The following is a 14,804-nucleotide window of genomic DNA, read 5'->3' as shown; positions in this document are numbered from 1 at the left end:
CTTACCCTGCCCTCTAACTTATCCTCTACAATTATGTATATAAGTAGCTTGAGTTCTAGAAAGTGTTGAGGCTAGGAATATTGTGACAAGAATTCCGAATTTCCAGGAAATACCTAGATATGAACTCATGATAAAATCAGCTGAAAATTCAACCTAATACAGTTCTGCAGATCAGCATGTTGCAGTTACAACCTTTCAAACTTGAAAATGTCATAGGAGTCATTATAACTCTCCCTGAAGCTCACAACTTTGCAAGCTTGCAAATGCCAGAACTCACAGAGTTAACAATTTCTAAGTCCTAAAACCATCGTTCCCTCATTAAATGTCTGGGTATCACTCAGATGATGTCATTTTCACTTTTGGCTATGTTTTTCAGTAACTTTAAATCTGGGGAGAGTTTCAGTTGAATGGATCTTGATATGTGACTTGCTATGCTGTTTAATAGCTTTTTTACAAGTAATAAATAGACATACTTTTATTTTGCAATAATAATAAATAATTTATTTTCAGCTATACTAAGTAGCTCAGACACTGCTCAAAGAGGATCAAACTTCACCTTCTACCTCAACATCTCTAAAATATTTGGTATCATTTGATTTCTACTCTGGAAAGTGTTCACGTTGTGTGTATCCCACCTGTACTTCGGCTAATGAAGTTATGGCAGTAACAAAATACTTTTTCTACTTTGATTGTAACAGTCTTGAAATAAGATCAAATCAAGGAGGATCCTCTGTTCCAGGCATTATTCACTTAAAGTATTTAATAGTGCATTCAGGTCAGATTTGAAGAATAATTTTGCCAACTAGAAAATGAGAGCAAACTTTCGAAATACTTCAAGTTTGAGGCTTGATTCACAAGCCTGATGAAGTGAAACTAGAAGTAAACCAGGTGGCTCTGCTACCATCTTGCTGTTAATAACACAATAATTCAGTCACCTTGACGGTGGAGCAGTAACGTTCTAATCACTTCTGTTTGATTGAGAGTAGGTAGAAAAATACATCCACGCTATGGCACCATACACTGGCAATCCAATGCTGTCTGCACTATATTGCTACTTAATATTTTAATGTTTTGTTTTTACTGAAAATGTTCATATGTGGAACAATTAATTCAAAGCTGAATTAAACATTTTCTTTGACCTAAGATAATTTTCCCCCATGTGATGGAAATGCATTTAGCTTCAGGCTGAAATTGAATAAGAAGAATTAATGAAAATGTTTCCCTTGTCCCCGTTTTCTACCCTTTTCCACTGCAGATCTTTCAGTTACATTGTTAGCTAGCAATAAAATGGCTCTGGCTATAATCCATGACTCCGTCTAACCATATATCAGCCTTTTAAGAGTGATCACGTTAAATAGCTTATAATATCAATTTGTCCCTAAAGTATCAAACCAACTTCCAAGCACCTTCAGGTTCTGCAACCCTCTCTCTCCATCTGATTCACGATGAATGGACTTAAACAGCCTGTTTTGTTCTTAGGGTTCTCTTTTTTTTTTTTCTATCTCTAGCTTTTATACCTCAGGTCCCAGAATCTGGCTTGTCATTCTGGCTAAGGTCCCAGCATTACAATTCTTTTTTGTTTGTTGTGTTTGGTTTTTTTTGGGGGGGGTGGTGTTTTTTTTTTTTTTTTGAGAACTTGCTTAAATTAGTAGGCTGATAAGACACAGTACAGTCTGACTGATAAGATCAGCGTTTCTGATGGTACTGTTGTATCATTAGTTGTGTTGTGCCATTTTTGAAAGTCAGAGTTATTAAAACTGTCTTCAGAATACAGCATTGTTCAAAAGATTAGTTCTATAATTAAACCAAACTAAAACTTTAAAATGGCTCTTATCCTTAGATTATTTTAATATCCACTATAATAGTACACTAGCTTATTTTGATGTTGAATATAAGCCTTATTTCAGTAAATAAAACTAAAACAGTATCTGGAAGGAAAACATGGCTTCTCTTATGTTCAATTTTTATCAAATGCAAAAATTTACAAAATGGTATTTCAGCGATATGGCCTTTCTCCTTCCTGGGAAATACGATTAACATTGAAACAAGTTACAAGGGAATAGTGATTTGCAGATAATATGTATGAAAACAGCTGTTACACACTATGTTCTCTTTAGGAACTTATGGTATTGAAGCTATAAGCAGTCTTGCAAATATATGAGGATTGTAAAAAAACATGCATTGTTCAATAATGAATTAAACTAATTAGAGCACAATTTGAAAATGATCTAAAAATATACATTGGAAAAGACAATTTTCTAGTCTTAACTTCCAATAACTAAAATAAGAAGCATTGCTGATAATACCTAGGACATTAGTTACAACTTCTTGATGACTGACCCTGTCCACATCAAAATATTCCATCCTCTAAGCAAAGGATGCAATCGAGTATTTAAGTTATAGCTCACTTTCTTGAGCATGGCATAGCAGATTTTCAGTGAGACTGTTGGCGTACTGTACCATGGTCCATCCAACTAGTGAAAACCTCACTCACAAGGAGACATCACTTTCACTTACTCTCCAGTGACAGAACTGTGTCTGTTCTGACAATAAAGAGTGAACTACAGAGATCTCTTCAGGGCTTTAGAGAATTCTGCCCTGTGGCATTTCCCATTTATTTGAACATATACAAACTACAGAGAGTTAAGAAATACGTAGATAATCCCTTAGGATAATCAGGTCTAAATTTAAATTTTATAGAGGAGGTTTGGGATGTTCACTGGGGGAAGGAAAAATGGGCTTCCATGGATCAAGATTAGATGAATTAATATTTAAGGGCATATCGTAAAGAAGAAAACAATGGACTGTAATTGATGCTTTTCAGTTGACCCCTTTCTCTCTCGCTCTCTTTCAATCATTGTTTGATACCAGAAGACATGAATTCATGAGAGCAGTGCTAATGAAAAATGCACTAGAACTTAACTGCTTTTCAGAGCTGCTGGTGTCAAGGGGACAAGTAATGCCTGTGCCTGTCAGAATGTAAATTAAGTTGCTTCATATGATTCACACTCAAGATCCAGAAAAAAAACATGGCCAAGAAAATGACAAAACATATTTGGCAAACTCGACGTTTAATAGAGAATTTGTTATTATGGGCAAATTTTGATCCCCTGTTACACTGCTATTATGCAATAAATTATAGCCAACTTGTTATAACTGATAGGAGAAATTTTCTGGACCCTGAGAGTAACAAAGATAATTTTCTGAAGACCCTTTCAACCTTAGGAATATTAGAAACCTCTAAGTTTTTTTTATTCTAGGGTTTTTCTCTGGTAAAGGACATAATTATTCCTTAAAAAGCTAAATATAAGAAGTTTTTAGTCTTAATAACTGGAGTGTTTTTACTACTTCCATTATGGTGCAAAAACACCATGTGCCAATTTTCAACATCGCGAATATTGTTGTGTGCAACTCAAATTCAGAAAATAGCCTGCTTTATTGGTAACTTATTCAGTAAAAATTGCTGCAACACCAATTTGTGATGGAAGTCACAAGACTTCCGGCCAGGCGCTCTTGGGATCTGCAGTTAGGCAAATGCAGCATACAGAGCAGTAGACCCATTTGTGCCCATGAGATGGTTTCCAGCTTGTGAGAATTCTGATTAGGCGTCTAAATGTTCATCCGAAGACAAGCAGGGTTAACCTTGTGAGCAACGCATTAAGCAGATGCCATGACCCCTGTGGTACCATGTAAGTCTGTAAAATCTCCTCACCGCAGGCAAGAGGCTCATTGCAGGATTGGTTGACAAAAACCAAAGGAGAGGGTTTTCCTGGATTTGAAAGTTTAGCATGGTTTCTCCTTTTTGCAGTGAAAGAATTCAACGTAATTCAGTGTCACAAAGATACTTAGCTGCTGTTTAGCTAGGTACTACTGTTTCATGTTTCACGTTTAGGTAGCTGAGAGAAATAAGCAGCTGGGGAATGATTGTGAAGAGCTGCTGCCACATTCACAGGAAAGGGGGAGGATGCAAGTAGAGCACTTGCACATCCATGTGATCAGGGTGTAGGCTGTTAGTCATCGCTACACCACAAACACAGCCCACAAGGAAGACCTCTGTTGCTGCTACTTTTAAGATGTCACTCAGTACTCTGGAAGTGTAGGAATGATGTACAGATACTTGCCCATATACAATCTCACATAGAATAGCAAACACACACACAAATATATATGCATGTACACATCCATTAGCAGATATTACAGTTCAACTGAACCACTTCAGTTCCTATCTACTATTTCTAGGTCTGCTCTGTATGCAAGTTAAAGGACAGTTTCTATAAAACAGTTAAGACATTAAAAAATATATATGAAATATGCAAACAGCTTTCTCATTCTAAAAATTATTCTCGACTTTTAAAACTATTTAAAGTTGAAAACAACAGTTGAAGCCAGTGGTATTGACTGTGAGTCCTCTGAGTGTGCTGCTGAAAACTGATTTAGTTTGCCTGAGTTATGATCTTCCCAAAATTCTCTATGCTCATCTTTAATAGCCACAGTACTAAGCCTATTACTTTTTATACAAAGGGAAAGACACACGATCCATTCCTAAATTGCTTCTACAGCTAGATATGCAATTCTTCTAAGGCATTGCATGAGGTACTTTTCCTAGAAACCTCACAATTTTAGTAAGAACCTTTTAAAAAGCTTATCAGATACATGACATAACAAAGAAGGTGAAGTTCGCAGAGACAGCAACATCACCTGTTATCCACTTTGCATAATTCTGCATCCTTATTTATTCATTTTGATGTTTTTCATGACAGACATAGAATACTGGACTCTCTGTAATCTGAAGTTTGCCATATTAGTTACCTTGCAAGATGTTCATTGAATAAGAAAGGATGGAGGAAATTAGGACACATATTTGTACCTAACTCTGAGATGAAAAGTAACTTAATTATGTCTCCTTAACATCAATTTCTGGCCCAGCTGGCAGCTTATTTATTTTTTCTTTTAAATGTTTATAGTGCTCAGTAGCTAACTTCTTAAAATGATAGTAGTCCATTTTTTTTCTCTCTTCCTGGAAAGGAATGATTTAAAAAGAATATTTTTCAGAAATATTTTCTGCTTGGTCTGTACTCCTGTATAATCTGTATTTGCACAGAGCATCACATGAAAAATGCATGCACATATCAGTTACAAAAACTAATACTAGCTGTGCCTCAGCTTGGGCTGATAAGAAGTTTTATGCATTGCAAGTAATAGCTGAATCTTGCTCGCCCCTTTGTCTTTGCTGGAAAATCTGACTTCAGATGAGTCAGAAGCCAAGCTTGGCCAGGTTTAACAAATGTCCACAGAAGATGGTATTACTTATTTCAAATATCATTTGATAATGAATTTGATAATGAAAAAAAAATATTTATTACAAATATCAGAGAGTATATTTTACAGGAAGTAATTTCATTATCTGTTGAAGTGCTAGGGTTCAGCATTTCAGTACACAAAATGCAATGATGCATTAATTTGATTCACCTCATTAGCATCCAGGCACATTTAGTGAAAAATGGCAGTATTGTCACAGTTGGTTGCAGTCATCAAAGTGATAGGCCCTTGAAAGCTTTAACTCTATAATTATCAGACAATATATATAATCTATAACATATGTAATAAAATATGTAGTTTATCACATATAACATATATAATGTATTGTTTAATATATGATTAATGTATTAAGAGAGGCAATATTTAAAATCACATTGCCATGAAGAACAGGTTTCGGCAAAATCACACTGCAGACAGATTTCAACTTTGATCATCACTGTATCTAGAACAGAGAAAACTAATAGAGAATCACAATTTTACTTAATAGGATACATCTTGCCACAGCTCAAGAAAAACTAGGAGGAAAAGATCAAGTGTACCTCATTTGTCTTACTTCTGCAAATGAATATGCAAATACCAGGCAGAGAAACTAAAGCAACTATTACAAGCAAACATTCTTTTTTACTCACAGTTATGACTTCCTTTTAGATATTTTGGTATTTATTTTCACTATTTGAGCTACTAGAGTGGATCAAGCTTCTTGAAAGAAATGTAGTGAGAGAATTTTTATCATTTCCTGGTAAATTCCATGTCATAGATTTACGTATTGATTTTTGGCAGCAGTCCCCACTCACTGACTCACAAAAGATATCCTTATGCCTCATATAGCAAGCACATACACAAGGAATACAAAAAGACTCATATGTGAACCAGAAACCCAGTCTATCATATACATCCATTATCAGAAAAGATCAAAGGAGAACAGCAAAGCGTACGTTTCTTGCCAAACACATTCATATATTTGTGTTTAACAAAACCTGAACACAAGTCAAACTAGGTCTATGGACAGGAATTACTGACAAACTGCTTCCTGCTTGAAAACATCTCACAGACCATATTATATGCTTCCTAGCACTGATGGTCCTGACGTATAAGAAATCTTAACTCAACCCTCATTTCATCAATCTCTGTATCCTTTAGCTACCTACTGGTGTCAAATGGAGAAAAAAATTACTCCCTCATCCAAACCCAGACCTGGACAAACTGCGATATTACCTCTTACGTACCTGAGGCACAATAAGTATAAAAGCTGGTATCAGCTTATAGATACAAGAACACACTCTAGTTAAAACATTTCTAATAAATGACTACACTGAAATATAAGCATCTTAAATGTATTTTATGGAAATATTATGATACAGAATAATTCTGATTTTAGTTTTATTAAAACCAGAAAAGTTAAAATGCCCATAAAAATTATCATTATATTTCAAAAGAACAACAACTACTAATTATGAGTTTGGCATTTTCCTGCTTAAAGCGATTTTTAATTTTCCATATACTATGCTCATTTTCTACATGAAATGAAATTGATCCTTACTACTTTGAATCTAGCGCTAACCATGATGAAACCATATTAGACGTTTCAGTGCCTGTGTCTCTAGGACATATTGTGCCCTGAGTGAGAAAAATAACCTAGAATCATTTTACTTAGCTATTAAACAATTATACTCATGTTCTCTTACAGCTAAAAGGTTTATCATTTCTATTGCTAAACTTAAACTATCTACTGTTTATTTTCACTGTTGGAGAACCTCAACATGACTGGTATAACAAAGATTCTAATTAGAGTAATCTTTTCTGTAACCTGATTGTCTATTGTTTTCCAACTCAAACAAGATTTGAATTTGAAGGATATACACTATGCTGGGTCCATGTAACCTGCAACAATTATCTACCTTAATAGCTACACTGCAGCATTTGAAAATTGGCGATTATTCATTTTGCCATGAGCTACTAACTGAAAGAGTGAAATTCTCATCTGTGAAGAATGGTACAGTAAATCATGGATTAGCAAAGTCAGGCACTCTCAGTGAAAGTATGTCCTCTTGCTTACTCCTAACAAAGCTAACGTTCAATATGGCTCTTCTCTCTACAATACAATTTTTATGTTAACTTTAATCAATTTCATCTCTAGAAAGAAAATGTTTTAAAAAGCAGAAAACTAATCATGTTAATAAAGATTTCACTCAGCAGTCAGACAGCAAAACACAATTCATCTTCCTATAGACTTTTAACAAGTCGTGACAACCTCATACAGCCATCTATAAATGCTATTTAATAAACATTTTGTGTTCAAAATAAATTAAGTCTGTTTAAAAGAATAGACTAATCTGTATTTTTCAAAGCAAAGCCGTAAAAAGTAGAATTTGTATTTCTTGTCCTTCATCACAAAACTGAGGTCTTTACTCAAAACTGACAATTCAGGTGAACTATGGGAAGAGAGAGGCTACTCCATAAGACAATTCATTCTGTCCTCACACAAATATCCAAGACAGATGGGAGGAAGTGTTCTCTGCAAGTTCCTCTCTGTCTCAGACTCCTTCCAAAATCTATACCGGGACACTAGATAACATTGGCTAATACCTAAACTTTTGATAGCTGAAGTCAAAAAAGATGAATTCATCTTCTCATGCCCCTGGTCAGAAACCCTAGTTTGTAGTAATTTTTTTTTGTTTTGTTTGTATTTTTTTTGTTGGTGGGGTTTTTTTTTGGTTTTTTTTTTGTTTGTTTTGTTTTGGTTTTTTGTGGTTTTTTTTTTTTTTCCCTCTATGCAGAGTGAATCTTTTGGCTTGAAGTTTCAGCATCTCATAGCCATCCGGTTAAAATTCTTACTGCATTACACCTGCCATGTTGTCAGAGACATGTTAGTCTGCTCCATCTAGAAAGCTGATAGGGAGTCCAGACTTTCAGTTAGTCCTGTAATAGCATTGAATCTCTGGCGTGGAATGAGGAAAGTTGCCATCAGGTTACTAGGCAATCAATACAAGTGTGGGCAAGATTTACAGCAGAATAGATAAGGCTAAAGGGAGAGTCATTATAGTGTAGTTTCTGATGATTAAATAATGCCTTAACTCAGAAGCAAGCCAGGATTTTTTCCTTCATAAGAAACCAACAGGAACATTTGAATTGTTCCTCTTGACATAAAGGTATCTGAAACTCGCCAATACCAGTTCTGCATATTTTCATCTCCTGAGTAGAGTTAACTATTAGCATACAATAAATATTCATATTTTTATATACACTTAAACCACTCAATTCTTTATGGAACCTATTTGTAGTCTATAAAAAGTAAAGAAAACAGAAATAAAAGTAAGAGTTTGTTTAAAATTCTTATGTTTCAGGAACACATTTAAAAGAAAAAAGAAGTGTTGTATATATATTCCATACCTGAGTAGCGGTTGCTTTGGATAAGAAGGTTGGTCACTGTTTTGGCATGGCTGAGGTTTTTTTGTGACTTGCTTATAAATATTCCTGGCAGTTACTCCAATCCATAGCATAGTAGAGAGAGTAGAATAATGTAGTACTATGCCAACCTAAAAAAAGAACGGACAGTTAAACAAGTCAGTAAATGGATCAAGTAAAACAAGAGATTTAGAACAATCTTACTGTGTAAGTGTACAAGCAAACAGATTTTTTTAACTGCATTTGTAAATGCATCATTTTTTTCTTTCTCTCTGGTTACTTATAACCAGTGAAAACACTTTTAAAAAGCAGATGGAGTCTGTTATTTAACCCATCATAGATAATATCTGTGATACCAGATGGTATGTTATGAAACTAAGACTGTAAAGACATTTGTTTTCCAATAACCTGATTAATAACATCTTTTTCTATCTGATTTTAAAGTGATGTGAAGCTTAGTTTGTGTTGCAAGCTTTGTTAGATCATGACAATGAAATTTAAAAAATAATGAGAGGTCAGCATTTTTGTTTGCTATTATGCTACTATTTCCTTTCATTTTTCAGAAACATCCTGCTGTAGTTCCCTCTCAGCTGCATATAGCCAAGGTTGACTTCTTGTAATGGGATCAGTGCTATTTGCCTAAAACCAGATTATTTTTAAACATATTTTAAGGAACTTATAAACTTGGTTATACAATTGGACCTCATTAACCTTTATAAATATGTAAAGGGTGACTGCCATGAGGATGGAGCCAGGCTCTTCTCAGTGGCATCCAATGATAGGACAAGGGGAAATGGATATAAGCTGGAACACAGGAGGTTCTGCTTAAACATGAGGAAGAACGTCTTCACAGTAAGGGTAACAAAACACTGGAACAGGCTGCCCGGAGAGGTTGTGGAGTCTCCTTCTATGGAGATGTTCAAAACCCACCTGGACGCATTCTTGTGTGATCTGGTCTAGGTGGTCCTGCTCCGGCAGGTGGATTGGTCTAGATGATCCTTTGAGGTCCCTTCTAATCCCTAACATTCTGTGATTAATTTTTAAAATTAAATGATACATCTTGGCATCCTCTCTTGAAAGGAAATAAAAACTCTCAGTAGTGTTATTATCATTTTGTCTCCAAGAAACTGGTGTGTTTATCATTAGAAGTAAAAGAAAGTACGAACACTTCTAAAATACTAACATCTTTGTTATGTTAGTAATTGTTATCCATTACTATGGAAACAGTAATTGAAATTTTATCCAATCTCCAATGCTGTATTACATCAGCTAAGTCTCCATCTGATTATATAAAATGAGGTTACCTTTGAAGCAATAACCTGACATTTTGCGGTGACAAGTAAAATATTGCTATAATTGGAAAGCACATAAATGTTTAAGGAATACAGAGAATTGCTGAAGAAAGCTAACACAAATCTATTATAATGATTTATTTGCACCAGTGTTCATTTTTTCTCAACTTAAAACAAAATAATTGATGGGTAAAGAAAAAAAATTCCTGTTTTTTTTTTTTTTTATATTTAGTAATATAGCACAAAACTTGAAGATAGCAGCAAATATCATCAACAGAAAACCCTTTGCAATTTTCTCTGGGACTTGTCTGACACATTAGACAAGGGAGCATAAAGCCTTCATAGCTGCTGTCGCTTGAGGTAAAAGCAGCAGAAATAAGAGAATGAGACAACCTTGTACCATGAGCTGGCAGACATTGCCAGTTCAGTGGCTAGTGCTGTCTGGACTTGGTTCATATGCAGCTTGCAGCATTTCTGTAGGGACACTCTGAACACGACTATGAGCTGGGGGGACTGAAGGAGTAAGGCAGGAGGGAGAAGAGAGGGAGGAGAAAGGGGGAGAAAAAGGAGGTGGGAACCATGAGAAAGAAGTAGAAAAAAAAAAATCTCTTAGTTCAGCATAGCACTGCTACTATATATTCTGTAATTTTTCTACACAAGTATGCCAAAGAGTCCGTAATATGAACATCAGGGATGAATTTCATGTGAGAAGGCACCCAACATGTGAAATTTTGACAACATATGTGGTCATATATACAGAAATGATCAGCCACTTAAGTGAATGAGATTCCTAAAAATAGTACAATAAAACAATTTTATTGAATTTTCAAGGAGGCAACTGAACTGAAAACATCATTGCTATGCCACACCTTAGTCACATTACTTTTCTTCACAGTGTGCTCATATTTCAGCAACTTAGTTCCTTCTGATATGCGACAAATCAAACAAACAAGGACAATAGGGAGAAATGTTATCTTCTGTACTAACTCTTTAATAATATGCCTCTTTCTTTCAAAAAAAAAAATCCATTTACATTTCTTGCTTAAAGGAAAAGAGGATATATCCTGATGATACGAGATGCAAGACTTCCTCATGACTGACAGATTTGAAGGACAACAGTGACAATCTAGAGATAAAACACACATGACACAAGTAAAATGCAGAATTTGGAAGGGTGCACTGAGCTGTTATACTGTTTTCCCAAGGAAAGAGGAGTACCCTTTATGTGGTGATGATTTTGTTTCTCACTTCCCATCACAAAATGTGCTTTCTAGACTAGAATTTTTGCTCTTATTCATCCACTAATAATAATTAGTAAAGAAATGCTTGTCATACCTCATCTTGAAAATTCAGTATTTCAAAGTGGTGAGCTTTGCTCTCTGTCTCTTCCTTCCCTGTATCTCCACACTGACATCAGTCATGCCATGGAGATGCATCTTCCTCACTGTTGCACTTGGAGGCTGTGGCTGCATGCTCTTTCGTCCCCTTCAGTGGGACCACCTCTTTCCAGCTCTCTTAAGCTAGAAAGACATCTGAGCCCTATGCTAGAAACACATGAGATACCAGCTCATGGCATGGAAGGGGAAGACAAGGCTTAACAGAAAGAGGAACAGGACAAAGATAGTTTTGCTCAGTAAACTCTCACTTAACTCTGTTAGCAAATGTAAGCCTTAGGTTTATGCACTAAAAATCCAAGGTATGAATTTACCTGTGTATATCTTGTTACTGGATTTGTGCCTCTGTAAAGCTTAAGAAGCCAATAAATAGATACAAATTAAATACCAAGGTGTTCACTTATAACTATTTTCACTGTAAGTGTAGCTTTTGTATTTCACACAAAATTGTGTGGGAAGGGTCAAGTTTTCTGCACAGAACAAAGGATTTTGATTGAATATATTAAAGTGATGACCCTCATTCGTAAGAAGGTTTTCCACTGACAGGCCAAATGGTACAGAAAGAACTTGTCAGGACATATGCATTGAAGCCAACATTGCACCTAAAGCTATTTAATAACCACAGTTATATTGTGAAAATTTTCTTGTTTCCTTGGACCCATTTTTTTCTGTGTCCTGTGCTCTTAGAACTCTTATCTTTGGTAATAAGTACCAGCATCCCGAATAGAATATTATGCTTTTTCTACAGTAAGAAGATGCTGCCTGTATGTGCTCCTTCAATAAATTTCAGTAACTTAGAGGTAACTTAAGTTCCACACCATGCGGTTACCATTGTAATGACCAGAACACACATTTATGCAAAGCATTTCAGCACAAAAAGCTCTCTTGATTGGCTTTAACTTGCATAAAAATGTCTTTGTTTCCCCCTAGTTTTTAAATTAATCTATTTTTTTTCCCAATTGTAATCTATTTCAGATCATATTGTCCTTCTTCAGCCAGTTCTATTTAAAGGAGGATATGGATATGCACTGACATTCCCATTAAACCCTTAATCCTGCACTGAAAGTGAATCTTTTCAGTGAGATGAAGGGATTCAGGAATTTCTGTGCGGTCTATAGCACCACTGGATGTGAATATTTCATGATCTTAAAACATTTATCCTTAGAACAAACCCATGTTCCCTTCACAGGTAGAAAATTTAGAGCAAGAAGTTGAGACCCACAAATCAGGTACCTGAAACCAGGAAGGACAATCTTCAACACAGCATGCGCATCTAACCTCATTGTCTGCAAAGTCTTTAACTGTCATAAGTTGCTGCTAGTAAAGTTTCCAGACACATAAATTCTTGTTTGTGTGTATGACCAGTGCTGATCCTGTCTCAGTGGAGCTGAACAATGCAGCACCTTTCTCACCAAAGACCACTCAAGAGCTCTTAAATAGCACTCTTCTCTTGAGACACCGTAACTGGCAAACTTGATCACAGTACATCAAATTTACACCCATTCTTTCAAAAAAAAAAAAAAAATATAGCTAGAGCAGAAAGAACTGCTCTTTTCCTTCTCTTTCTATAATATTTTTGTATCTACATCTTCTACCCAAGATGTGGCACATAGCTCTAGGATCTCCTTAGCTGAACAGGATTCAAATCCAAATTTTGAACTTCCAAGGGTAGTATTCTAACTTCCAGGCTACTGTCTATTATGGAACAGGCTTCACCTTTCTTCCTGAAGATTTACTGCCCTACAGAAATGAATCCACAAGCAGCTTCACATATGACACTCATCAGGGAGAAGGAAGATCTGAGCCTTGCCAAATTTTACATGGAAGCTTTTATTTTATAAACCATATAGAAAGTTCCTGGAAATGTGATTGAAGTGCTTATACCACTCAGTGACTGGCCACTAGGATAAAAAATTATGATTCTATCTCACTCCGTAACTTCTCTGTCACCTGAATCTTGTACTTCTAAGCCTATTTGTGCTTCAACATGTTGAACTGACAGTTTCAGCCCCTAGCATCCATAGATTCATGGTTATCATGCTGTCCTGGAAAGTACGGGCTGTAAGACTGATATCTTTCAAACTAAAGGTATAGAATCAATGCCTCCTGCACATGAGGAGTGATTTAGCTACAGTTGTGTCTCCTTCTGTCTCATTCTTTACGTGAAAGAAATAAGCCTCCTTCTGTCCTTTGAAGGAACGTATTCTGAGACCCTGAGTCCAGGAGATGGAAGGGCTGACTATATCATCCACTGGCTGGCTCACGCACCTTTCTAGCTAGTGTGCTGGCTTTGATTGATCCCATTCTGCTGTTCCTAACACAACCTTTGCCTTGCATGAAAGATTTGCCATAAACTCAAGACTGGCTTCTACACCAACAGTCAGCATACAGAGACATACAAAATCACATCACAGAATCCTAGAATGGTTTGGGTTGGAAGGGACCTCAAAGATCATCTAGTTCCAACCCCTTGCCATGGGCAGGGACACCTTCCACTATACCAGGTTGCTCAAAGTCTCATCCAACCTGGTCTTGAACACTTCCAGGGATGGGGCATCCACAACTTCGCTGGGCAACCTGTTCCACTGCCTCACCACAATCAATGTAAAAAATTAACGACAATACATTTGTGGGTAATCTAAACAGTCTGCAGATACAACCTCATTCATGCAGGAAATCTGTGAAGAAGCAATTAACTCTTCCAGACCCACACTCTAACATCAGTTTTCTTTATAAATTATAAAGACCACATACTGCATGTGTGAGACTGTCTATACAAAATCTTCTCTGAAATAGGTATGCAGGTTTAAAAAGGAGTTTTAGGTTATAGATTCCAGACAAAAATAAATATCTGACTATCTCTGAAAAGTGTGTGTAACTACTTTGCCTTCAAGTGGATATGAAGATTCTTCCAGCTATCTATCACAGAAAATAGGTCCATTTCCATAGCGTTAATTCCTGCTGCTTAAAATTAGCCTGAGACAGCTCATTTAGAGGGAGAAGGTGATCCAATTGAAGTTATTTTAGAAACATCTTTTTGGTTAATTATGAAGGATAAAAATTAACTCAGTCTGTTATTTCATTTGGGTAAGTATATTGCAGTGAAATTTGTGTGAAAGTTTTAAGGATAATTACAATGAGAAAGGTGGAGGTTCACTGGCTTTGACACCACATTTCAGTGATTAGGAAAGAAAATGCTTGCACGTGGAATCTTCCCCTATGCACGCAGGAAACAAAAAGTGCAAATTACATTGCTGCAGGGTGAAGCTGTATTTTGAATTGTAGCAGATGGAAAGATAGCTGTGCTACAGAAACACTGATTGTGTTACACATAGAGTATAAGTAATATTTTAATGCTGCTTGAAGCAGTAATATTTTCACAAATATATTTTAG

At 35.9% G+C, this 14,804-nt stretch overlaps 1 protein-coding gene across 1 annotated transcript in view; it reads right to left on the bottom strand.

Annotated features, from left to right (window-relative positions):
• Window positions 1-14,804, bottom strand: part of LOC104378168 (adhesion G protein-coupled receptor A3-like) — a 293,441-nt gene that overhangs the window by 26,959 nt on the left and 251,678 nt on the right. Inside the window, exon 17 of the mRNA XM_086616497.1 lies at window positions 8,710-8,855. Coding sequence (XP_086472623.1) covers window positions 8,710-8,855 — 146 coding nt within the window. The remainder of the gene's footprint in view (window positions 1-8,709; window positions 8,856-14,804) is intronic.

The sequence above is a fragment of the Tauraco erythrolophus genome, chromosome 9, assembly GCF_009769465.1.
Source record: "Tauraco erythrolophus isolate bTauEry1 chromosome 9, bTauEry1.pri, whole genome shotgun sequence".
Taxonomy (NCBI): Eukaryota; Metazoa; Chordata; class Aves; order Musophagiformes; family Musophagidae; genus Tauraco; species Tauraco erythrolophus.
The sequence above is the reverse complement of the archived record's forward strand: the minus strand, read 5'-3'. Positions and strand labels throughout refer to the sequence as shown.